At 42.7% G+C, this 26,372-nt stretch overlaps 1 protein-coding gene across 7 annotated transcripts in view; it reads right to left on the reverse strand.

The window, feature by feature from the left end:
• LOC137632978 (uncharacterized) overlaps positions 1-26,372 on the reverse strand; it is a 129,323-nt gene that overhangs the window by 30,710 nt on the left and 72,241 nt on the right. For 5 of the 7 annotated variants that reach the window (XM_068365123.1, XM_068365120.1, XM_068365122.1 and 2 more), the window contains exons 4-8: positions 25,139-25,248; positions 23,760-24,254; positions 17,282-17,474; positions 14,481-14,583; positions 13,365-13,623 (exon numbers count right to left, since the gene is read on the reverse strand). In XM_068365123.1, the coding sequence (XP_068221224.1) occupies positions 13,365-13,623; positions 14,481-14,583; positions 17,282-17,474; positions 23,760-24,254; positions 25,139-25,248 (1,160 nt within the window). The remainder of the gene's footprint in view (positions 1-13,364; positions 13,624-14,480; positions 14,584-17,281; positions 17,475-23,759; positions 24,255-25,138; positions 25,249-26,372) is intronic. The other 2 variants (XM_068365118.1, XM_068365119.1) reach the window with 2 other exon arrangements.

A 26,372-nucleotide genomic window follows, 5' to 3' on the forward strand; every position in this document is an offset into this window, starting at 1 on the left:
AGAAGGATTGCACCAGATTGGTAATTGAAAATTAGCTAACCTAGAGTATGCTGATGATGCTGTCCTTATTAGCAGAACACCACAGGATTTGCAATGCTTGCTTACCATAATGCATGAAATATCACAGGAGGTTCGGCTTATGATAAATAGAAGAAAAACAGATGATGAGAACCGACTATGCATTAGAAGATGAAATATTATTGGAAGGAGAAAGGAATACACTGAGGTAAAATCATTTAAATATTTAGGAAATGAGATCTCTAATACATTGTCTTTAGAATTGGAGTTCAATGAAAGATAAGCAAATCAGACAATGGCTAGGTTAAGGTAAAATTTGGAAATGGAATTGCATGAAATTACATATACAATTCAAGCTATATATCAGTTTAGTAAGATCAGTATTACTATATGGACATGTGTCGTGGTATGACAACGAAACAATATCTAGAAGCTTTTGTAGATTTGAGAACAAAGCTCTCAGAAGAATAATGGGAGTTAAATAGCAGGACAGGATTAGAAATGGAACTATAAGAGAGATTACTCAAGTGCCATTAGTGGATGATATCATGGTGAGGGGTAGATGGAGATGGTTTGGGCATGCTCTTTGCATTCTCAAAGAGATTAGTTCACAAATGTTTAAGTGGGCTCCACAAGGCACTAAAAGAATTGGAAGACCCAGGCTTACATGGCTGAGTACTATTAAGCATGAAGTAGGTGGTGCTGAAGGGAGAAGTATTGAATTAAAAGATCAAGATAGAGACAACTGGCAAAATCTAAGCGAGACCCTTTGCGTCAATAGGCATAGGAGGAGATGATGATGATGATGATGATGCACCAGAAAAGGTGATGATGAACTTGAACTGATAATTAAAGCCTTGAAAACATGTCCTTCAGGTTCACGAGCTACACAAGTCGTCTTCTTGATTGCAGACCATACGATACTTGCTGTCCTCGTCTTGAACGGGAAGAAGTTTGTCACCAGGCGTCAGTTGACTTCACAGGAAGAGACTATTATAAAGAGCTGGATGTCATGGGTAGATGCAATATTATTGAAGGCATATATTATTACAACAGACAAACGCATTTATTCCCAGTGTGAGCAGGAAGACGAGATTTGACTACTGCAATGTTTGGTCAAAGCTGTCATCACCTCACTTTCATCGCATTTTGGAAACAAACAAGAGCCTCAATGAAGAGTACCAGCAGCCATAAGGGAACTGTCTTATTTGTACCAAGATGTCATCGCTTTAATCAGTAGTCAGCAGGGATATCCCGTTCATGAAAATTGTCAAGGGTAGACATGTGGTGCAACTTTCTTATGGCTAAACACAAGATCCAAATTGCATCAGGAATTTGTTCTAGCAGCGTTATCAAAGTGGGAGTCTTTGAGGAAATCAATCAGGACGCAGAGTTGAAAATCGTTATATGGAAATGACGACAGTCCATTGTAATTAGCTACACATACATCGGTACATAAACTTCAAGAGGAGATTGTCCACAGGAGATTGGACAAAGGAGGAACTATGCCCGAAGCAGATAGGAACAACGTCCTAATGAGATAAGAATAAGAAAAGTCCAAAACTCTGACAAAGACGGTGTCCAACCTTCCGTTCAGACGACAAACACCTACTGTATCTCCAAAATCCTGTTATAGCTGAGAAGAGACAAATTATAGAAGACAGCCCTCCCTACTTGTGACGAGAACTAACCAACACTGCCTACAGCCTGGTATTAGTTCTACACTATCATCGAATTCTTAGAGAAGACTTCTGATGTCCCATCTTGATGCCACCCTCCTGTGATGTCTTTGAATCCAAAATCAGTGTGCCAATTTCATCTGAACTTCAGCCGTCCTGCGAAATTCTCAAGCCTGAAGTCTCCGTAACAATACCATCTCAACAGCTGAAGAAAACTATTCACATTGCTCAAGTATTATTCTACCTTCTTGACTGTTCCCCTTTTCTATTGATCTTTCGATTGATTTGATTTGTCAGCTAAAGTAACAGAAGTAACAGTGATTTTCTTCCTAAGTTTGTGAATAAACATGTGTTTTTTGCGAGTTTCATTTTATATTCATTTCCCATATTTCATTGGTTGCTGTTGGAATATTTTAGCTTAGTTATTAAAAGAACCTGTAATGATTTTAAGTTGTTCTCCTGCAAGCCTTCAAATATTTTCCTCTCCTTTGTGTTCCTTCAGAGCTCAAAGGCCCACTGGAAAGCTGGCTGTAGCGTCCGTCAGGAAAGTTTCTTCCTTCTCCCCAAGAAGATTAAGTCAGAATACTTCTAATGCATCTTGGAAATGTTTAGTTCTGGGTTGAGGCAACATATACTACTGCACCCAACCAGTAGTCTAACAGGAAGCTGCTTAGGCTGATCCCCCACCCAGGCCCCTGAATGATGAGAACAAAGTCCAAAGCTTTCATCGGATTCTTATTGTAAATGCTTCAATTACTGAATCAATGGACAGTGACGATGGTGTCACCGAAACATATCAAAGGAGAGGGACGATGGGAACGACCAACTTCATGACCAGTAGTGCACATTCTCGGTCTTTACCAAAAACCATTCTCAAGACGTGGGTTTTGGCACAGCACTACTACTCCCGCAAAACCCTGAGGACACATGGGTCAATGTCTCGTGGAACTCGGCAGGATGGGCTATCCTGTTTTGTTTACTTCTTCCTTCATGGGGAAAAGTATTAGCCCTCACCGCATCTCACTCTTCTGTAAAGAAAGAACATCATCAAGGAAGGGGAAAGATGGGCGGAGACCTTATTCCAACCGGTAGTGCATCCACTCATTCTTGTAAGAACCATGCACAGGTATCGTTTTTCCTTAAAAAGTCCTTCTTCCCCCTAGGGTCGAACAGAAGTTGACCAGTCTCCTTCAACTCTTCAAAAACTGAACTGCATCAGAGGGTAAAGGAAGCATGTAGCCATATCTCAGGTGTGTGTATCCTTGGTTTAGAAAGATCCTGTTTAAAATTGTGCAAGCACAATGTGGTATCTTAGTGCTTGTAAGACTGCTAGGATCAGATCTGAGAAATTACCTGTTCCAATCCCTTTAGGACAAACAAGATGGAAGAACTTGAAGGCTGAATATTCTGAACCGGTTTAGAGTGTAGGAAGGTCCAGGTTGTGGAAAACACTCGGCGCATCAGAAGATCTCGAGCGTTGAAGGATCTCTGGACTGGAGGTACTAGGAAGGAACAGGTACTAAGTGTACAAGGTGTCTGGTGACTCGAAACTAACAATCATCCAGAGGAGGAGTGTGAGTTCTGATCATAATGTGTGGGACATAACCCGGAAAGCACACAATTGGAACATTCCTGTGAAGACAAAATACAAAGGGAAAGCAGTAGAAGCATATTGTACTCAGCTTTCATAAATGGAAGAACTTGCAATGAAAACGACCACAGGTTCATCTGCCACCATATCGTGCTTTGTAAAAGCTGGAATGAAGTATATACCAGAAGTTTGGTGACCTGAAAGTCACTTTGAAAAAAAGGCAGGTGTTAGATCTCGTAACATCTAAGAAGTGATACACTGAAAATGACAAATTCGAAGATAATTTGTATTTTTCCTAACCATACAAACCTTAGCTATTTACAAAGGGTTATTACTTTTAGCGTAGCTGAAATGGCGAGCCATTAGAATTTAACGAGGGTGTATTACCCCCGCGCTAGTTAGCGGGGGGGTAGGGGAGTGGTAGCTAGCTACCCCTCCTCCCCCTCACACACAGGTGAATACTCACTTTCACTTAGAGGTAGGACTTGTCTTGGGGGACAGGGCTGGCGGGCAAATATGTGTAAATAGCTAAGGTTTGTATGGTTAGGAAAAATACAAATTATCTTCGAATTTGTCATTTGTTCCGTAACCGAAATACAAACCACGCTATTTACAAAGGGTGACTTATCCCTTAGGAAGGGTGGAAAGTCCCCAGCCATACTGGCTTTGGCTTTACCCGGGGACTCAGAATCCGAGTGAGTCGCACTCGAGAAAAGGAGTCCCTGCACCTCACAAGTTCCTTGCACCGCAAGGAACCATGTGGCCTACGTAAGCTTGTGTGTGAAGGAAGAAGTGTGACCCGTCTTAGGCAGTTGACCTGGAGTTCCAGAAGGAACTCTGGGTTAGGACGTTCCCAATACCACCTCGTCAGGGTATGGGGGACGCGACAGTATTGACTCAATACTCGGAACACAAGGAAGCATGGTTTACCTGCAGAGGTTCGAGGTCAGCTATGCAGAGACCAGGATGCTGCTTCCCCGTAGAGGGGATGATGAAGAAAGAAGTAAGAGCCAGACATACTTCTTTCGTTCATGCAGACTAAAACCTGATAACAATGCCCTCAACCTTCTGCTACCTGTCCAAAAAGGAGCCTGAGGTTAGACCAGCTGTTGTGTAGCCACCACAGAGCGATAGAAAACGTATCGAGACTCCTGTGGGTCACGCCCTGCAGGAAGCGGGCTGCGAAGGTCATCAGACGCTTCCAGACTCCAGCTTGTAGCACCTGCGTCACAGAGTAGTATTACTCGAAGGCGAGGGACGTTGCGATGTATCCAACATCGTGCTGTAGGGCGACGTGACGGGGGAGGGTCTGAAGACAGGTCGAGATGAATGTCCTTGAGTCCGGGCTGAAGAGGTATACTGGTGACTCTCCCCCCATGTTCTCCTTGTGTTCCCAAATCGGCTGCAACTGAGGCCAAACTGCAGCTGTTCCCAGCGCTAACCTCTCGATTCCTGTACTGGCAAGAAAGAGAAGGTCTTGGGACATCAGACACAGAATGGAGACTCAAAATCTTGAATGAATCGGACCGAAGGGTCGGGACCCTCAGATTCTGAGTCTAGCCAACAACTCAGGAGCGAGCCTGAATGTTGCCTTCCCCTCTTCCTTAGAAAGGGGGGAGTAGTAAGAGACTAAGAAGATTGCTTACACACTGGCCGTGGCCAGAGTGAGCAGAAGACCCAAGGCGGAATACTATCCGAGGCCTGTCGTAAAAGGGTCTTGAGAAGATCTCTTAAAGGACTAAAAGTCCGAGCCATGCTCCAAGTTGGAGGTCTTCCTCCGACTAGGGCAGGGACGATCGTAGCTTCGCATGAGCGAGGATAGATCCAGCGGGCAGGAAAAAGTTATTCCTTTAAGCCTGAAGGTCAGGGAAAGGCTGAGCGACAGGCTTCATTGCCAAGAGCGGAAAGGAGTTTCCTCCCGCCGAAAGGCAATAAGACCGTTATTGCTGGAGAAGAGGCCTCACGGGAAGAGGTATATCTCCCACGGCACCAACCACCTTAGACTCTTCACTTTGCCTGGGAGACCCCTGTGGATGACTATCGCAGATGACGCGACCTCCGTACCGCGACTGTAGCGGGTTGTCTCTTCTAGAGGAGGAGGCGTAGTGTCTCCAGGCATGAAGCCGAAGCGACGCCCCGGTTCGGGAGAGATGTCGCAGTGTGGTTGCTTGAGTAGTCTGCGCCGTGGGAGAAGCTCTCCCGGGAGTTCCGTCAGGGGAAGCAGAGGGTCCAGAAACCGTTCTGCGCATAGTCCCAGTGGAGCTCTCCCATTGAAAGGTTGACAGACAACCTGGTTTTGTTGAGACCCATTGTCCGCAGACAAAAAGGAGGGAAGACGCAGGCGTCGAAGTTGTCCCACCATCACCGGAATGCATCTTGCCAGAGTCTCGGGGTCTGAGACTGGGGGGAAAACTAGCGGAAGCTTGAGGTTCCAAGCTGTCGCGATCAGGTCCCCCAGACCAGCACTTGCTGGTTACCCAAGGTCAAAGACCCCTAGGTACACTCTCTCTATGAGGCTCTGCTCGGATAGTCTGAGAGAAACATTCCCCTGCCTGGAATGAGAGAGCCGATGGTGGAATTGAGAGAATCTCAATCATCCCGGTATCTCTACTGCAAGATGTGAAGGTGTGAAAATGCGTCCCCTGCTGGTTAGCATGAAGTCGACACGCAACGGGCGACTTGGCAGGAGCGGTAGGATCTGAAGAGGGGCCAGACTAAGGCCCTTAAGCCTGCCTGAATGATGGAGAGGTATCCTTCAGGTCTTGACCATAGGCCTGGACCGGAACATGCCCCCCCCCCCCCTTTCCTTTGACGAGTCCGAGAACCGCATCAAGAATGTGGGGAAAGGACGAGAATATCCACTACCATCAAGAGGCTCCATAGGTCAACACCCATTGCAGGTTTAATAGTTCCGCTGGTCCCATAGGGCCAGGGAGTCCGGTTAAACATTGCCTGAAGCCACCGGAACTTGGATCGCCCCACATGGAACTTATCCTGAGGCGACCGTTCGGACTATAAACGGGTCAATGAGGAAAGAAGAACTAGGAAACGTTCCAAGGTAGGGCTGAAAACTCTGCTTGACTGAGAACAGGTACTGCGACTCTCCTCAGTCTTGCCACAGTCAACCGAAAGGAAGGCTCGGAGGATGTGGTAACAGAATCTGGCGTCCCCAGGTGGTCACCCATCCAAGTACCGACGTTGCTTAACCTCGCTGGACGGACGAGAAGCGGGGTTTCCAACGTGGTAAGGCGGTTGACTCAATATCATGGCCAGATACTCCAGATGTTGAGGCAGAGGAAGAGAAGGCTCCAAGGAAAATACCATGAGCCCACACTCATGGTCAGCATTCGGAAGCTTTTCCCGGCGCTGAAGAAGGTCGAAACCCGAGCCTACCGGAGTTGACCAGCCCTCCAAACAGCAGAGGAGGCGGAAGTCTGCACCTGAGCGGCCAAGAGGAAGGCAGGGAGAGTTCTCTGGGGAAACAAACCTGCTATGCCACGGCGGGATAGCCACACTGCATCATAAGCAGGAATACTTGCAGTTTAGGCTGAATTCGACGAGCACCCTGGAAGATGGATGGAATGGAAACTGAAAGTACCCGTCCTTCCGATCCAGGGTTAAAGGAGTCCTGTCGCCTCGTTACCAGTCTGATCGATTCTGCTGGTCTACGCTGGCCGAAGTTTGTTCGACAAACTTGATCAGGGCTGAGAGGTCGACTATGGACATCCCCTCTCAGATCCTTCCTTACAAGAAAGGATCGACTGAGGGGGCAGGGGGTGAAGCCGTCGATGATCCTAAGGAAGACCTTCGCCTAAGGTATGGATCATTCTGCCCAACCGGGCAACTCTGCTGATGCTATGGCATAGAGGTTCAGAGACACTGAATTCGCTGACAGAGACGGCAGGCGCGATATCCTTGGCTACTCACAGAGATTGTGCGGGAATGGGCATCGGGAAGCTGTCATTCGGATGAGTAACCTTAAGCATCCTCCCAGCGAAAAAACCTGCAATCCTAGAGTTCGTGAACTCCTTTTAGGACTATGCCCCCCCGGGGGAGTCTCCCGTGCCATCTGTTCCTGACAGGAGGAAACTGCAATTGGACACCTTGTCCCAGTTGTCGTAGCCGATAACTTAGGCCGACGTGGTTGAAAGAAAAGGGAGCTGGAGCCCTGCAGAGTCTGGAAGAAAGCGCCTTGGAGGAGTGAAACCGGAAGTCGATTTACTCCGCACAGCAGATGTTTAAGTCTCTGTCCTTGGGCAAAGACAAAACTCTTCTCAAGGATGGAAGGGTGTCTGAGGTCGTTGACCTCCACAGATGAGACACCCGAAGGAAGCCTTCAGTCAGTGCGTCCAGATGGTACAACATTGAGCTTGTCCGCAAGTAGATACTTAACGACGAAAGGCCAAGGTGCCTGAGCTCGAGAGGAGGAAAGTACCCTTGATCTTCCTGTAGCTTCCTTGAACCAAACCTCGGGCCGTAACCGAGGAGGGAAAGAACCTGGTAAGCTCCCAGAGGAAGAGGTAAGCAGTCACCCCTTGTCCGATGGAGAAATCTTCAACGGAAAGACCCCCCGCCAAAAATTTTCCAGGGCGGGAGAAGGAGAGAGTACTCGTGCAGGAGAGGGGACCCTCGAGACCGACCTCTTGGGAACCAACTTCGCCCTGGGGGAAGTCACCACGAAGTCCACTCCTCTCTTTCTCTTCAGCGTAGGAGAGACAGCCGCTGGTTTGTTACCCTGGCCGGTGAGTGCTGGTTTCATAACCCTCATTAACGCCCGTGCCAGCGGATCAAACCATGTCTGCTGCTCCAAGGACACAGAGTCCGAAATCCTCGCTAAGGTGAAAGGGATCGGGCGATCCTTGGAGAGGACACGACGGTTCCTGCCTGAAAAGAAGGTGGGAAGAATGCTGTACTGACCTGTCTTCGTCCTGCACTACCAACCTGTGCTTGGATGGAGGTGATCCCGAGTGCCGCCTAGGAGCACGCGTCCCTGCTGCTACCACCGGCTGTGGAATTCGCCGCGAACTATGGTCGCGCGAGGGCGAACGGTCGCGCAAAGGCGAATGGTCGCGCGGGCGCGCAGGCGAGTGGTCGCGCGGGCGCGCAGGCGAGCGGTCGCGAGGGCGCGCAGGCGAGCGATCGCGCGGGCGCGCAGGCGAGCGATCGCGCGGGCGCGCAGGCGAGCGATCGCGCGGGCGCGCAGGCGAGCGATCGCGCAGGCGCGCAGGCGAATGGGCGTGACGGCGAGGGATCGTGCTGCCGCGTAGGTGAAGAAGATCGCTGGCGGTAAGCGATGGCGAGCAGCATGTGTAGGTGAATGATCGCGTGATTCGGTGCGATGGTGATCAGCATCTGCAAGAGGGCGATCGTTCAGGGTTGTGCGATGAGGAGCAGCATGCGAAAGCGGGCAATCGTTCAGAGTTGTGCGATGGCGAGCAGCATGCGCAGGTGAATGATCGCGTGAAAGGGTGCGATGGTGATCAGCATCTGCAAGAGGGCGATCGTTCAGGGTTGTGCGATGAGGAGCAGCATGCGAAAGCGGGCAATCGTTCAGGGTTGTGCGATGGCGAGCAGCATGCGCAGGTGAATGATCGCGTGAAAGGGTGCGATGGTGATCAGCATCTGCAAGAGGGCGATCGTTCAGGGTTGTGCGATGAGGAGCAGCATGCGAAAGCGGGCAATCGTTCAGGGTTGTGCGATGGCGAGCAGCATGCGCAGGTGAATGATCGCGTGAAAGGGTGCGATGGTGATCAGCATCTGCAAGAGGGCGATCGTTCAGGGTGGTGCGATGAGGAGCAGCATGCGTAAGCGGGCAATCGTTCAGGGTTGTGCGATGGCGAGCAGCATCCGCAGTTGAGGGTCGCGCGATGGCGATCAGCATCCGCAGTTGAGGGTCGCGCGATGGCGATCAGCATCCGCAGTTGAGGGTCGCGCGATGGCGATCAGCATCCGCAGTTGAGGGTCGCGCGATGGCGATCAGCATCCGCAGTTGAGGGTCGCGCGATGGCGATCAGCATCCACAGTTGAGGGTCGCGCGATGGCGATCAGCATCTGCAGTTGAGGGTCGCGCGATGGCGATCAGCATTCGCAGTTGAGCTAGTAGCTGGCGAACCATGTTCCTTCAGAAGTGTTGGAGAACGTTGGCGTGCCAGCTGTAACACACGTGGGCGATCCGGAGATCGCTGGCGAGCTGATGATCGCTGACGAGCTGACGATCGCTGGCGAGCTGATGATCGCTGACGAGCTGACGATCGCTGGCGAGCTGATGATCGCTGACGAGCTGATGATCGCTGACGAGCAGAAGGCTACGCGTGGAAGCCTGCGCAAAGAAGAGTCCTTGACCCCGACCTGAACCGAAGTTCTAGATCGCGAGGGCGAACGTGGGCGCACAGGGCACGTAACAGGAACCGCAGGGAAGATCATCTTGAAAGCGCTGACGAACAGGAGAGCGCTGACGAACAGAAGGGCGCGCAGGGAAACCCTGACACGCAAGGGAAGAACCCCCGTGGGGGCAACCCTTTGCCCCGAAGGGATCGTTGTCCGCCGGGAGACTGATGTCCGTCGGAAGACCGCTGTCCGTCGGGAAGACCGTTGTCCGTCGGGAAGACCGTTGCCCGTCGGAAGACGAGATTAGACTGCTGTCCATCTGCACCAAGACGGAAGATCGAGAAAAAGAAGTTGTAGGCTGCAAACGGAGATTCAAAAAGGCGCCTCAAGCACCCTTATAGGGAGATGAGAGGCCCTTACGACGAGGCGGACGGTGGGCCTTACGGCGAGGGAGGCCAACAGCAACAGCAACAGAAGAAACCTCCGAAGAGGAGTCTCTATGAGTGTACTCTCTCGCGAACGAAAGAGAAACACTTCGTGGAAGAGACTGGTCAGCCAGTGACCTAAAAGGAGCAATCCTCCGAAGAGGAGCTCCTGCAGTTGCCCAGCCCCTTGAGCGAAACTGCAGGTGCGACCGCTCAGCACCAAGAGCATAGTCGCACGAAAAAAAGGCAAGAGAAGAACCCCCCAAAAGAGGAAAAGCTCAAGCCTGGACAGGAAAAAACTTCCCTCGGAAGGAAAGTTATCCGCCCAAGGAGGCAAGCCTCCTGACTGTTCTAAAATGAACTGGAGAGCTGTCCGTCGACACGGGAGTACTACCAGTAGAAGGAGACACGCCCCTGACGACAATACAAGGGGGGAGGCAGCAACAGCCGAATCCCCAGGACTCAACCAGACAGCTCACACCGTTGCTATGTTACAGAAACGAACTAGATCGGTAACTGTAAAAAAATAAAACAAATAATATTAGTACACATTCATTCCCCCGGGAAGGCTCCGAAGAGGAATCCCGAGGAAAAGGAACAAGAATTACACAACAGGCACGTGCCCTCACAACCACTTACACTCGCGGAAGGAGAGCTGTAACCAAAACAGAATTATAACAATTATAATTATGTAACTATGTAATTATGTAATTTAAAAATGAATGAACACTAAAGAAAAAAACGAAAACCCCGAAAGGAATCGTTCTACAAGCTGAAAAAATAACAACTACAATTAGATTCATAAACTAATTGAGACAAAATGTACGGCGTAGCAACCCCACCCACACGGGAAGGAAGCTACAAGGGCGTAGTAAAACATAGTAAAAGGGTGAACGACCTCAAGAGAGAGAGAGAGAGAAAGACCGAAGTCAAACTCGATCGCAACCCATAAAATTAGGCCGTGGTGGCCTAACTGCCGAGGCCTCCACGTAGATATCGTACACTACACACACACATCTGAAAAGGAAACTTACTTATTTCTATACTCAAATATATATACAAACATGAAAACATGTTTACATATATATTGAGTAAAAGAAAAGTAAGCGATTAAGTAAAGACAAAACAGACAATGGCTGCCAAGCGAGGACCAAGACAGACACGTCTGTCACAGTCCGAGCCAAAAGTGAAAGTGAGTATTCACCTGTGTGTGAGGGGGAGGAGGGGTAGCTAGCTACCACTCCCCTACCCCCCCGCTAACTAGCGCGGGGGTAATACACCCTCGTTAAATTCTAATGGCTCGCCATTTCAGCTACGCTAAAAGTAATAACCCTTTGTAAATAGCGTGGTTTGTATTTCGGTTACGGAACAATTATGTTCCCGGTATGTACTAGGATCATCTACATATGTGGACAAGTTATCAGCACATACAGGTACTACACCTGGTATGAGACCAGGAGTTGTGAAGAGACATTTTGTCCCGCTGACGGAATATAGTCCACAGGCATAACACCCTCTCCATAAAATACCAAGTACAGGCCAAGAAATTGTGTACATGGTGATTGAGTAGCTGGGACGAGACAGTATGTTAATGTCATCACTTAATCTGCTTAATGATTGTACTTTTAAGGAAGGGGACGAGGGCAGACCTTACCATTCTCGCACAAGACAGCAATGGTATTAAGCGTGTGATCACCTGTATCGCGAATCAAAACACCTTCTCGGGAAAGAAAGTATTCCTGATACGTAACCTCTCGTAAGACGAGAATATACAAGGATAGTCTTCCAGAGAAGACATGTTCACAATATGTACCATTTCCCCCAAGTGTATGCGGGGAGAGATCGGTCAGGGATGATTCGCATCACTCAGAGGAATTACCCGAAAACCCTCCTTCACATTTGACAGATTTTTAGGGGGCAGTTCTCATTATTGGTGTGCATGCTTTGCCTCTGGAATGATCAGAGGCAGGGGAGGGATGAAGGCGACTGCCGACATCCTGACCAGCAGTGCTTGTGCTTGGTCTCACTCTCACATGAGATCTAGAACAAGGAAGAAGTTACGCTCCTGTAACTCGTACTGAGACCCCTTCCCATTAGGAAGGTCGGGTTTTGGTACAGCATTTCTAATCCCACAAAATTACTCAAAAGGAATCTGTCAATATTTTGAGAATCTCGTATCAATATGTAGTCTTGTGCTTTGCTTACTTCCACAACAGTTGAAGAGGTAAAAGTTGTAGCAGCGCATGCCGATAACGCTTCAGTAAACACTGTTTCCAAATATATGAGAGAGAATCATATAAGGGAGCCCTTTCTGCCTGCAGGGTGTGTGTAACTTGTACTGTACTATATTGCAATACGTACACTCATGGAGGGGAACATTCCCAGAACGTACCATCTTCCCAGGCGAACGTGGCAAGAACGTACTGTACTGGCATCCCTTTTTCGAGCAGAACATATTTGGTACAACACAGTCTGTCCCACGGGGAACAAAACAGTAGGAGTCAACAATACACCACTCCTACTGATAGGTCTTACTGAACTTCTTCAAACATGCCTTCTTGTCTTCTACTTGTTCTTGAAAGAAGCAAAGACACTTGAGAAAAGGGAGATTGAAGAAGTTAAGTCTTTTCTGGTGTGGTGCAGACTGATGATGTCATACTCACTGGAAAAAGAGATCACAATCTTATAACCTTCAAGTATCAGCAAAAACTGTGGGGAAAAAGGCAAACATCCTATCCTTACTCAGAAAGAGTATCAATGATGTCTATGGAAAACCAATTTCCTTAGATCCACGTTCTTGGACATGCCAACCAAAAGGAACAAGTATCTTGGATAACAGCAGATAGCACATAAAACTAAAGTACTCCTACTACATATTCTTTACTAATAACATTAATATCTCTCATAAAAGTGTCAGTAAGAGCATTTATTCAATCTGAAAGGCAATCCAAAAGATTAAGACAGCCAAATGAGGATGGAGATACCCGCAGACAAGTATGTCTGTACTGTCCAGTAGCCTAGTTCAAAGTGAAAATTGCTTCAACCAACAATCAACTATATTTACCTCGCTGAAAGAACAAATGTTTGTATTCCTTGTAGGAACTCAAAATCTGATGCAAATCTTTATAACCGAGATAAACTACTGTATGCGAAATAAAAATTTACCAACTTAAAAACATAAAATACAGTACCATACAATTGGCAATACTGGATAAAATAAGTGAATAGGGAAAGAAAAAGAATTCAATGGTGATGAAAATTTGCTTCATCAAAAAGATAAGCTTATCCTAAACTTGAGCATTTATATAATTCACACACCCTTACCTTTCTACGAAGTTCATCTACAAACTTTTCTACACTATGCACGGTTCTCTCTAAACGTTCTTTCATGGATGCCCTCATGCTCATGGCATGCCGTAATTGCTTAAGGGTTAAGTCACGAGTCGTTTGAAGCTGACTACTCAATATATCTCGAGCCTGATCCTCCGGGATGAGCTGATGGCCCTGACTACTACACATGTCGTCTGCGGCAATTTTAGGACACGTGCAGCATACCATTGGCAACGGACTACTACCAGCTCTGCTGTAAAGATAGGAGCAGGAATGTACTATAAGTCTGTACATATTATAAAACTAAATCAAGTAGCTAAAACAGATTCTCAACTTTTTCTTCTTCAATCACATCATATGTAACTTTAATATAAAAAAATAAATTCCAACAATTATTCTTAACACAGTATTGTGTAACAAAGTATTCTCCATGTTCAATGAAATAAAAAATTCCATAGATACTTCTATGATGAAAACGCAATTCAAATATAGGGGAAATTAGAAAAATACAAAATAAGATAAAAAATGAGAGAGAAATTAACAAACCAAGAAAATATACAAACAAATGAAATGCATGCAGAAAACAGATCAATAAATGGGTTTTAGGCATTCCCATTTCTAATTTTATCATATTTTTTTTTAATGCAATAAGAACAAGGAGGAAGATTGCAGTACAATAAAATCCTATCGGAGAAATACTTTCACTATAGGATGATGAACCACTGTGAAACATAAAAACATTCATCTTTGAGCATTCCTAAGGTCTTCATTGAGCATTTATGTCATAGAACATGGCTAACCCCTTCGACCCTTCTCAATGTTTCTTATCGTACCCACCACCTTTGACTTTCTTTTAGAGAAGTACTACAACAGACTTCTTCCAACTTCATATTTTTCTATAGAATTAAGTCATCATCCCTTCTTTCAAAATGACATCACCAGCAAACTCTTTTCATATTCCTATGATTATCAATAAAGACAGAATTCAATATTTTCAAGACAGTGGCTTTCATCTTCCACTGAGATATCAGAATATCAAAAGAATCTTTAAATAATAAGGAAAAAATAGGTAAAAAACAAACCATACATGTAAAAATACTCAAGTCCTACCTTTGTGCACCATTTTGCTGTCCATAACCTGACGTCATTATTGGTAAGGACGGCGATAAGCTAGCGTCTTGTTTATGCAGAGAAATGCTCGAATTAGATAACCCTGTCCAAAAACAAACAAAATTTCTTGTTAGTAGTATTTTCCTAAGGGTACATCACATACAGTCTGCCTTACACTGCTCACCATACCTGGTACTTGAGATTTGTTACCATATCCCCTCTTTTCAAGCTGTATGTTCTTGAATTAAAGTGAAAATTGGACTAAAGCAAGAAAAAACCTATAGTATTAAATCTAGTTTCATATAAAGTACTGTACAGTGCGAGATCCTCATTATCATATCTTCCTATGCCTATTGACGCAAAGGGGCTCAATTAGATTTTGCCCGTTTAAGCTTTTAAATCAATCCTTCTCCATTCATCATTTCCTTCACACTCAAGTCCTCAGCCATGTAGGCGGCCTCGGTCTTCCAACTCTTCTAGTGTCTTGTGGAGCCCAGCTAAAAGTTTGATAAACTAATCTCTGTTAAGGAGTCCAAAGAGCATGTCCAAACACTCTCCATCTACCCCTCATCATGATCTCATCCACATTTGGCACGCGGGTAATCTCTTAAAGATTTTAATTTCTAATTCTATCCGCCCAATAAACTCCCAATATTCTTCTGAGGGCTTTGTTTTCAAATCTACTAAATCTGTTAAATATTGTTTCTTTGTCATACCATGATTCAAGTCCATAATGTAAATGATCTCACCAAACTGATATATAGCCTGACTTTATATGTAATTTCAGACAATTTGATTTCCAAATTTTACTTAACCTAGTCATTGTTTAATTTGCTTTTTCAATATTTTATTAAACTCCAATTCTAAATACCCTGCATAAAGATCATAGTACCTTAGTACCTAAAATTTAGCAAAATTTTTTAGCCAATCATAACTAAGTGTTGTACCAAAAGGGTTTGATCTTCTTAAATATTTTAATTTCATACACAGAAGGACCTCGGTATTTGAACATCTCAAAGACCAAACAAATCGGGTTTCAATAAAAGAGTTAAGTGTAAAATACCAATTCTCTAACAAAGCAGTTACACATGGGTCCAAAGAAAAACAAGAGTGAAAGTGGTCAAGAAAAAAGGATAAGTGAGAACAACTATTGAACTGAAAAATGAAATAATTCCCAAGCACGGAAAGGGAATGGATTTAGGATCTTGCTCTCAAATGCTCTATGGGTAAGTCGACGATACCGACAATTTCAAAGAACAAAGAAATAATAAAGGGAGCTAATGTTGCTAAAGGAGAGACTACTTTCACGAAGCAAAAGCCTCGGGTACTTGAGGAAGTAGAGTTGCAACCTATCTTTATATATGAGAAAGTTACGAGGTGATATCACCAGCGAAGAATGTATTTGTGAAAAGGCACTAGAAATCTATGCTAAATGGAGAGAAGTAAAAGTTTTTGTTGAAAAAAACTCATCCTGTTACTGTAATAACCAATAGGGCTGTGAACCTTTTCAATGATAATGTTACATCTCATTACTGTAATGCGACAAACATTCAATCAGTTTTTAATTAAAGAAAAACCTGCCCCAAAGCAACAGAAAAGGGAAAAAACACCAAACTGCAACTACCAGAATTTTTATGGAAGGGGATTCCCCCCTCTGCAATAACTCCTATCTTTCTCCCTACACCACCATCCACTTACGCTGTCATATCGCAACCAAATAGCTAAGCTTTCTTATGTTAAAGTTACTTCTGTTTTCACTTTTATTGAGGTTTGTGTTATTGCATTTCCCGTTTGTGTAAAAACTACATAACTGCCTCACTTTTTATGCTAATACATCTACTGGAGCTTGGAATGCATTATTCACCTCTACATTATTTATAATGGGAAATTATTCGGTATTCGACCCACTTTTTGGAACATTATGGCCGAATACAGAGGTATTACTGTGTAATGCCTTGAAAATCTTAAAACGCTGAATTGTGGAATTGACAATTTTTCTAAAAAAATAATCTAAATTAGAAAAAGTAATACCTGCTCCAGGAGGTTACGTTATCATTTATTCCCTGGAAATATACCTTATAAAACATGTTTATTGCTAGTAAAAAAAAAAGTATGTCATGTCATGAGGATATGAACATATGTGTAAAAGGGTAATGAACATGGAGGTGGAGAGTAGAAGGAAGGAAAAGCCTAAATTCAGGTGGAAAGATAAATAATTGAGTGACATGAAGGAAAAGGGTCTAAGAAAACAAGATGTACAAGGTAGAGGAAGATGGAGAAGGCTGACTAAAAACAGCAACCCCATATAGAAAAGGGAAGAGCTGAAAGCAATGATGATTGCTAGTAATGCTTATTATTTTATAAAATTTTACAAATCACAATTATAAAATAGGAGCCTACATGTACTCTATAATAGTTTCAAGTTGGTTGGTGTAATTACTATTAATTATTCAGTTAGATTACCTTATTTTAAACCTCATCAAAATGCTACACGTTATCATACAGCAGCTAACACCTAACGTACATCAACTTTCATTATCAGGCTAAAGATTACCTTACCCTAGATTATTCTAGTGAAACTTTGGTTACCTTACCCTAGATTATTCTAGTGAAACTCTAAGCCTAAGGTATTCATTTATACAAAAAGAGCTTAAAGATTTTAGAAGCCTTCATTGCAATATTGTATATAAAAATCTTGGCCTAAGCATAGCTATGGCCATCATATCATGCCTTACAGACTATTTTCTTTTTGTTTTGATAACCTAACCAATGATCCAACACCCTTTCAGAGCTAAACTTACCTGAAATACAAGAATTCGATAAAGTTACGTAAGCACAACCAGCAGGGCATTTTACTTCCGAATCGCGCGATAGAGATAGGAGGCAGTCACAGCAAAACGTATGACCGCACGTGAGAACCTTGGGCATGCGCTGCCACTCATCGAATTCTGCTCCACACATACCACACAACATTCCTTTCTGCAAAATATAAAACTTCAAAATATATATTTATCAAGTGCTATAAGAGTAAACAACATAATGGTATAATGATGAAAATATCTTTACTCGACCTAAACTAGGAAATACCTAGACAAGTTCAGTTTGCAAAAATAATAGGATAAAACTTTTCTTCAAATTCTAAAATGAATCTTTGACCAATAACTACATACAAAAAATTATGAATAATTATGATATGGGGGTTGAAGAGCTAATAAAACCGGGGGGTAAAAAGTAAATATCAAGAAAGGTTGAAAATGGCATATGACGAAGTGAAAGTAAGAGAAACTGGTAATTTAGAGGAGGAGTGGAAGTTAGTAAAAAAAATTTTTGTTAGGATTGCAAGTGATGTGTGTGGCAATAAGGTTGTTGGAGGCAGCAAGAGGAAGGGCAGTGAATGGTGGAATGAAGGAGTGAAGGTAAAAGTGGAAGAGAAAAAGAGGGCTTTTGAAAAATGGCTGCAGAGTAATAATGTAGCGAAGTATGAAAAATAAAGAGAAAAAAGTGGAAGTAAAGCGCAAGGTAAGTGAGGCAAAGAGGTCAGCTGACCTGAAATGGGGTCAGGGATTGGGTCATTCATATGAAGAGAATAAGAAAAAGTTTTGGAAAGAAGTGAAGAGAGTAAGGAAGGCTGGCTCAAGAATTGAAGAGACAGTGAAAGATGGAAATGGAAGGTTGTTAAAAGGAGAAGAGGCAAGGAAAAGGTGGGCGGAATATTTTGAAAGTTTACTGAATGTTAAGGATAATAGGGCGACAGATATAATTGCTGTTGCAGGTGTTGAGGTGCTGGTGATGGGAGATGAGAATGAGAGAGATTACAATAGAGGAAGTGAGGAGAGCACTAGATGAAACAAGAGTAGGAAAAGCATCTGGTATGGATGGTATGAGAGCTGAGATGTTGAAGGAAGGGGGTGTGACTGTACTTAAATGGTTGGTGAGATTGTTTAATATGTGTTTTGTGTTGTCAATGGTACCAGTAGATTGGGTTTGTGCATGTATTGTACCACTATATAAGGATAAGGGAGATGTGCATGAGTGTTGTAATTCAAGAGGTATTAGTTTGTTGAGTGTAGTTGGAAAAGTAAATGGTAGAGTACTGATTAATAGGATCAAGGATAAAACAGAGAATGCAATTTTAGAAGTACAGGGTTGTTTTAGAAGATGTAGGGGTTGTATGAATCAGATTTTTACAGTTAGCAGATATGCGAGAAATATTTAGCAAAAGGTAAGGAGGTGTATGTTGCGTTTATGGATCTGGAGAAAGCGTATGATAAGAGTTGACAGGGAAGCAATGTGGAATGTGATGAGGTTATATGGGGTTGGTGGAAGGTTGTTGCAAGCAGTGAAAAGTTTCTACAAAGGTAGTAAAGCATGTGTTAGGATAGGAAATGAAGTGAGTGATTGGTTTCCGGTGAGAGTGGGGCTGAGACAGGGATGTGTGATGTCGCCGTGGTTGTTTAACTTGTACGTTGATGGAGTGGTGAGAGAGGTGAATGCTCGAGTTCTTGGACGAGGATTAAAACTGATAGATGAGAATGACCATGAATGGGAGGTAAACCAGTTGTTGTTTGCGGATGATACTGTACTGGTTGCAGACGCAGAAGAGAAACTTGGCCGATAAGTGACAGAATTTGGAAGGGTGTGTGAGAAGGAAGTTGGGAGTTAATGTGGGTAAGAGTAAGGTTATGAGATGTACGAGGAGGGAAGGTAGTTCCTAACCCTAACTACTCGAGATACACCAGCCATACTCCTCAGACACTTCATCTCAAACACATTCAATTTCTGTCTCTCCGTCACTTTCATTCCCCACAACTCCGATCCATACATCACAGTTGGTACAATCACTTTCTCATAAAGAACTCTCTTTACATTCATGCCCAATCCTCTATTCTTTACTACTACCTTCACTGTAACCAACACTTTGCCTCCTTCATTCACTCTCAGATGTACATCAGCTTCCACTCCACTATTTGTTGCAACAACACCCCCAAGAACTTAAACTGATCCACCTCCCCAAGAAACTTTCCATTCAACATGACATTCAACCTCGCACCACCTTCCCTTCTCGTACATCTCATAACCCTACTCTTGCCCACCTTAACTCTCAACTTCCTTCTCTCACATACCCTTCTAAATTCTGTAACTAATCGGCCATGCTTTCTTTTGAGTCTGCAACCAGTACAGTATCATCCGCAAACAACAACTGATTTACCTCCCATTCATGATCATTCTCGTCTACCAGTTTCAATCCTCGTCCAAGCACTCGAGCATTCACCTCTCTCACCATTCCATCAACATACAAGTTAAAAAACCATGGCAACATCACACATCCCTGTCTCAGCCCCCCTCTCACCGGAAACCAATCGCTCACTTCATTTCCTATCCTACCACATGCTTCACTAACTTTGTAGAAACTTTTCACTGCCATTATGATCATCATCATTTGGGCATTTGCAGAATTCAAAATTTTGACAAAGTAAATTAAAACCCATTTAATATTCTTTTGCATTCTTTTGAAGACTACAGCATTTATGGATGATTAATCAAAATTAACACTGAATTTTTGAAATATTTGTATTTTTCCAAGCTATACAAACCCAAGTCATTTGAATGTTTTTACTGTGTTGCTGCTATGACCAGAATTAAGGAAATTAAGGCATTCTGGTAACAGTGTATAGGTGCCATCCACATAGGGTAGGAGCAGCCGAGTCAGCAGAACTCACATCACTTACTCATGGTCTGGACTTCAGTGGTCAATGCAGTGGGACAGATTAAATGAGGCAGGTTTGTATAGCTAGGAAAATTACAAATTATTCTTAAATTTATAGTTTGTTCCTACGCAAAATACAAACCCTCCTCTTCTTAAGTGGGATAATGTCTCAGTAAAAGATAGGGAGTCTACCTAACATGTAACACAAAGGATGATAATTAAGACAAACTTGGCCAGCTCGTATGACAGATAAGGTCAAGATGTCAGCCTCATGAAAAATAGGTGAGTGACTGAGTCACAGCCAAACAGGTTTGTGGTTTATATGAACAATTTAAAATAAAATCCATAAGTTCAAAATTGACAAATAGAGCCACAAAGATATTCTTACCAACATAAGTGGTTTTCTATGCTGATACTCCCCAAAGAAAGGGATGCTCAGAAGAGAAAGAAGAATTCATTCATATTACTCTCATATACACTTACTCTGAGAAAACCTGACAATTGTAACATTTACCTGTCCTGCAAAGGCATAATTCTCAGATTATTTACTGTGCAGTTACCACTGGGCCCAAAGAGAAAGTATCCAGTGATCTTTGGTGCAGACTTTCAAGTAATAGGCAGTGAAGGTGGTCTGTCTCTTCCAAACACCTGCACTAAGGATTTGAGCTACAGAGTGATTTTCACAGAAAGCTAAGGTTGCAGCAAAACCATGTATGTCACGCACTTTGGAAGGGGCCCCAGTTGACACCTCGCCGAAAGACTTGTATGCTTCAAGGACGAATTAATCTAACCAGAAAAATTTTATATTTCTAGTTATTTGTGCTTACAGTTAGGGTGGAGCGACGGAGAACAGTTCATATAAGGTAACGACAAACTGCTCTCACAGTACAAATCAACAAAATGTGAGGATCATAAGTTACCTCCTTGATTCCTAAAAATGTAAATGAGTAAAATCAGTTATCATTAATTGATGGATTTGGTGTCTTGACAATACACTGGTAAAAAGGAGTGACAGATCTTTCCACTCTTTGGAGTGTGAAGTGAGATAAAACAAGCAAGACATGTAGCCCACTCGATCTCTTTGACAAGGCTAAAGCTAGAAGGAAGACCTTGAGAGTAAGGTCTCGATCTCAAGCTTTGGAGGGGTTTGAAAGGTGCCATCTTTAGGAACCTCATAACCTTAATCACATTCCAAAGAGGGGGTTTGAGTTCCCAAGGTGGACATACCAACACAAAACCTCTTCATCAATGCTAGAGTTCCCACGAGGAGGAGAGACCAATTCCCATCAGTCAAAAAACTTAGTTCAAGGCTGAGCGATAACCTTTTAACGCTGTGACCAAGAGGAGAGATGTGTTTCCTGTAAAAAAAACTAAAGTCTACAATCAGTGGAATAGTTTCAATTAAAATGAGACATAAGAGGGAGAAGGGAGGGAGGGTTTTGCCTCCTCTGAACTAGAAATCCATGGAGAATAAAAGACCTAGTGTATCCCACTGAGAGTCAACATCTTTGTCAAAAGATATGGCGAGGAGTCCAACGCATCTTACGGAGAGGTTAGTCTTAACAGTCCATAGTCAGCGTGTTAAATGGATATGGCGGGGTATGGCTCTACTGCCATTTTTCTCTCGAAATTCTATGCTTGTCTAGGCTTTGGTTTAAAATCTGCAGCTATTTTAACTGATCTAGTCACAAGCAGAATGTTGTTACTGTTCTTGAATCATTCTATTTTGATTGTTCATTACTTCTCTCGTAGTTTATTTCCTTGTTTCCTTACCTCACTGGGCTATTTTTTCCAATGGATTACTTATTATTACCATTTCTAGTGAGACCTGAAACTGTATAAATTAATCTAGTAGACAACGGAAAACTCTTTCCAGTCACGTCAATAAGAATTGTCGTTGCTCGTGAGATGATAGGCTCGTCTCACGCTTATGAGCGGGTATGGCAACCCATGTACTTGGGGACATGTAAATACAGTATTTGTTTGCACACTCCCTGGCTGAGGCATCATAAAAGAAAATTTTCTTGTACCTGGAAGTGAGTTTGGAACTCGTTTGTGGGTCTGCAAGTAGAGCTAAACTTGCACCCACACTTGGACGAGAAGACCAGGCCTGTAAATTCTGGTGAGGTCTACCTGAAAAATATGTGGTCTTCCTTGGAGAGAAACTGGTTGCTTCTTTTTTGGGGGGGGGAAGCATTACCTTTAGGATCCCTAAGAATTAAAGGAAGATCAGACTCGTCTTGAGTGCGAACAGTAAAATATGCTCCTAACACATCTGCTTCTGTACCTGGGTAAATAGGTTGATCTGTCACCTATTGGCGCAGAGGCCGAGATGGCATACATTCAGATAACACTTAAAATTCTCACTGAAAAGTGTTCCTGCATCATGGAGGAGAAAACTTTGATCTTCAAAATCTGAAAGAATTGGTCTCCTGAGCTAACCTCACTCATGGGGGCAGAAGGAGACATGTTAAGGTTCATATAAGCTTGCGCGACTAATATAACTTGTTTTGTCTGTTGCTCTGGCTGGGTAAGAGCTGAAGCCAACAGATCTATATCATGTGTAAGATTTCCAGTTCACTAATCACGAAGGGTGATTGTACGAAATCATGTTAAACAAAATGACAGTCTTCTTAAGGTATTGGATTTTCAGGAAACTCCAATAAGGAAGGATCTGAAAGCGAAAGATCAGGATTCCAGATATAAGGTTTGTTTCTTGCTCTCAGCAGAGAAAGCAGAAGGGGAATGATCCCTCTTAGCCTAATTCTTCTGAAGACTATTGTATTTTTAGCAGAAGGGGAATGATCCCTCTCAGCCTCATTCTTCAGAAGATTATTGTATTTTTCACATTAGGAGGGCAGCCAAAGCATCGCTCACCATGACACTCAGGAAACAACGGATTGGGATCTCCCTCCAGTCGGCTCATGAAGGTACCAAAAGGACTACCTTCAAGCAGGGAGCAGGTTCTCAAATTAACTTGAGATACACTCATCACAAATGCACTGTATAAGAAAAAGTCCAATATAAAGCATGGCATGGACAGCGGTCTGACTCTAACGAAGGACAGGAGTTTAGTAGTAAAAGTCCCACTCCCACTGACTCAGACGCTCCTACCATGCATGGGTGGATGCTGGCAACCATAGAATGTTACCAGAATCCCAGGATTTCCTTAGTTCTGGTCATAGCAATCGGCAGAGGAGTAAACTCATTTCAATGATGAGGGTTTGTATTTTGCCTATGAACAAGCTGCTGATTCATATCAATATCAGTTCCTTTCCATATACTCTACAGAAATATACACATGGTACACAGCTCAATTTTTCTTAATCAGTTCATTTCATACCTATTCATCAGGAAGTCTTTTAAATTTAACTTCTCTGGACTGCTTTTCCATTCTCACAAACATGCATTTGTTATACTGTGGATGCTTGCAAAGAGTTAAGACACTTCCTGGCTTTTCTTATTGAAAAGAGCAGACTGAAATGTCAATATTATAAAGAATAAAAATTAACTCAATAAAATTGATAAAAAATATTAATCTGATCTGACATAAGGATTAATATAATGCTTACCTCTATTCTCTCGGTATTCGTATTTTGTGGACTGGAATTAGTATCAATTGATTGCACTTTTAACTTTGGCGAACCTCGATCCTTGACGGCATCAAATGTTTTCAACATCTGATAATCGGACAGAGGGGATATTTGGGATATTTGGGACATTTGGGATAGAGATGACGGCGTGTGCCCAATGGGCGATGGCTGACTACTGCTGACAGCGACAGAGAACGGAGGAGGGTAAGAGAATAAACCAGGGGGAGCATGGAGGGACGAGGAAGATACTGCTTGTTTGAACGGCGGGAATGCCTCTCGTGTTTCTCTAGGCTCGGGGAGTTTTTCTCTTGGCTCGGGCAGTTTCGAAGAGAAGTGATCTCCACGTAATTCTCTGGTTTCAGGTAGCTTTGAGTTTATTGATGGTTCCTGACGCAACTCTCGGGATTCAGGTACCTTGGACTGAGAATAAGATTGTGGACGTGGTTCTCGTGATTCGAAGTTTTTACCTTTTGACTGGAAAAAAAAAAAAAGATAAAATATAATCTAAGGTGATGGAAGGATCTGTACTTCACTATAAACACATTGAAATCTTGTCTACATTATAATAGAAATTAGCATAAAAATATTCAATGAAATATATATGCAAAACCTTACTTTAAAGGTAACACTTCACACTTCATGCCCACAAAGATATTCCTTATGTAAAACAGCAAAGCAAGCAATGAGATTCCCAAAACCTACATAATAATAATCCTGCCATTTACAGAAGAAAGGTTGTATGCCAACCCTGAATGAAAAATTGCTATGTATAATTTAAACGGCAGTTTACATATGTATAAGGACTACTTCCCAGTGATCTTACCCCTCAAATCAACCTGCACCAATCATCATTCCAGCTTAAGAAAAAAAAAAAAAAAAAAAATGAAAAAAAAACCCTGAAGTCAAAAATTTCAAATTCACAATAAGAATTTTGAAACAAAAAACCCTGTTAATCCACTTAACACTACATTCAGCTACAACCTTTTTCTACTTTCACATCTCTTCAAAACAATCCTAGCTACATTCATTCACCTGAGAAAATCAATATGTATATGTTCAGAATTTCCATAAACATATATTAGGTACTCATACTTGAAAATTCCTACTACAACTGTATACAAAACAATACTAAAAACATAAAAGTGTCCTATCCCTTCAACTTCTACCACAAAATTAACAATGAAAAGCAAAAGGAATAATCTGATAAATAACTTGCTAATCTTTCAAAAAAAAAAAAAAAAAAAAAAAAAAAAAAAAAAAAAAAAAAAAAAAAAACCCTATCATTCACTCCTAAAAGAGGGACACAAATTTTAGTTAGAGGAATTAAACAATGACACAGTAATAGTGCGTTGACTTACCGAGTTGAATTCGTTAAAGTCATCTAAGGCACTAATGCCTTTTCCAATGATATTTTGCTTGTAAAGAGGTGCTGCTTTCTTTGAATTAATGGATGCCTCAACAGCCATGGCTGAAAAATGTATGAAAAATCAATCAAGTCATCACAGTAATACATCATATACACAAAAATTGGTAAAACAGGATTAAATAAGAGATTACACATTAGTATAGTTCACAAAACCAATGTAAATCACAAATTTTTAAGTAATTTGTATTTTTCCTAACATACCTACCTAGAACTACCTTCTTAGGAGTTACTGGTAACTCTACCTAACCGACCAGCGTTTTCTACGGGGTCAACCTTAATAAAAGCATTAAAATCACCCATAATAAACCATTTCAAAGCATAAGCAATCCAATAATTACAAGTTAAAGAATTTTTTGTGTAATCGTAATCAGCTACATTATTACATTTTGATTAGCTATCATTTAAAATGTGATGGCCAGTTACATAAATCTCTTCCATGAAATGTTAACTGTTGAATATAATTTATGTTAGGTTAAACACTGTATAAGAAAAATTCCTGTAATTGGGAAATTAATTGAAAATATTCAAGTGTCATTGGTTGTACGGTCTTTGTTACAAAGCAGAGGAGGATAAAAAGCAAATATAAAAATATGCATGAATTTCTTTGTTAATGGTCATCACTACCTACAAGACAAGTGTGCTTCATAAATTTCATAAAAAATAGGCCACAACTGAAGGCTCAGTATGCAGTATTTCAAAGCTAATATGAGCTGGATTCAATTTCTATCATAAGCTAAGAGGAATGGCAATTAATTCATAACACAAGCTAACATGAACTTGACAATTATTGAATTTAAAGATTTATCAACATGAATCATTCTCAACCCTTTTACCCCAATGGACGTATTGGTACGTTTCACAAAACTCATCCCTTTACCCCCTTGGACGTACCGGTACGTCCTTGCAAAACACTGTTTTTTGCATATTTTTGATAACTTTTTTAAGAGAAACTTCAGGCATTTTCCAAAATAATGAGACCAAAATGACCTCTCTATGACAAAAATTGAGGCTGTTAGCGCAATTTAAAAAAAATATATTGCAAAATGTAATTAAAAAAAAAAAAACCCTGGGGGTTAAGGGTTGGAAAGATCCAAATAGCATTGGGGGTAAAAGGATTAAAGTGGCCAAGGGGGAAAATCATAATAGTGTATTGCAAGCAGTAGGTA

The sequence above is a fragment of the Palaemon carinicauda genome, chromosome 42, assembly GCF_036898095.1.
Source record: "Palaemon carinicauda isolate YSFRI2023 chromosome 42, ASM3689809v2, whole genome shotgun sequence".
Lineage (NCBI taxonomy): Eukaryota > Metazoa > Arthropoda > Malacostraca > Decapoda > Palaemonidae > Palaemon > Palaemon carinicauda.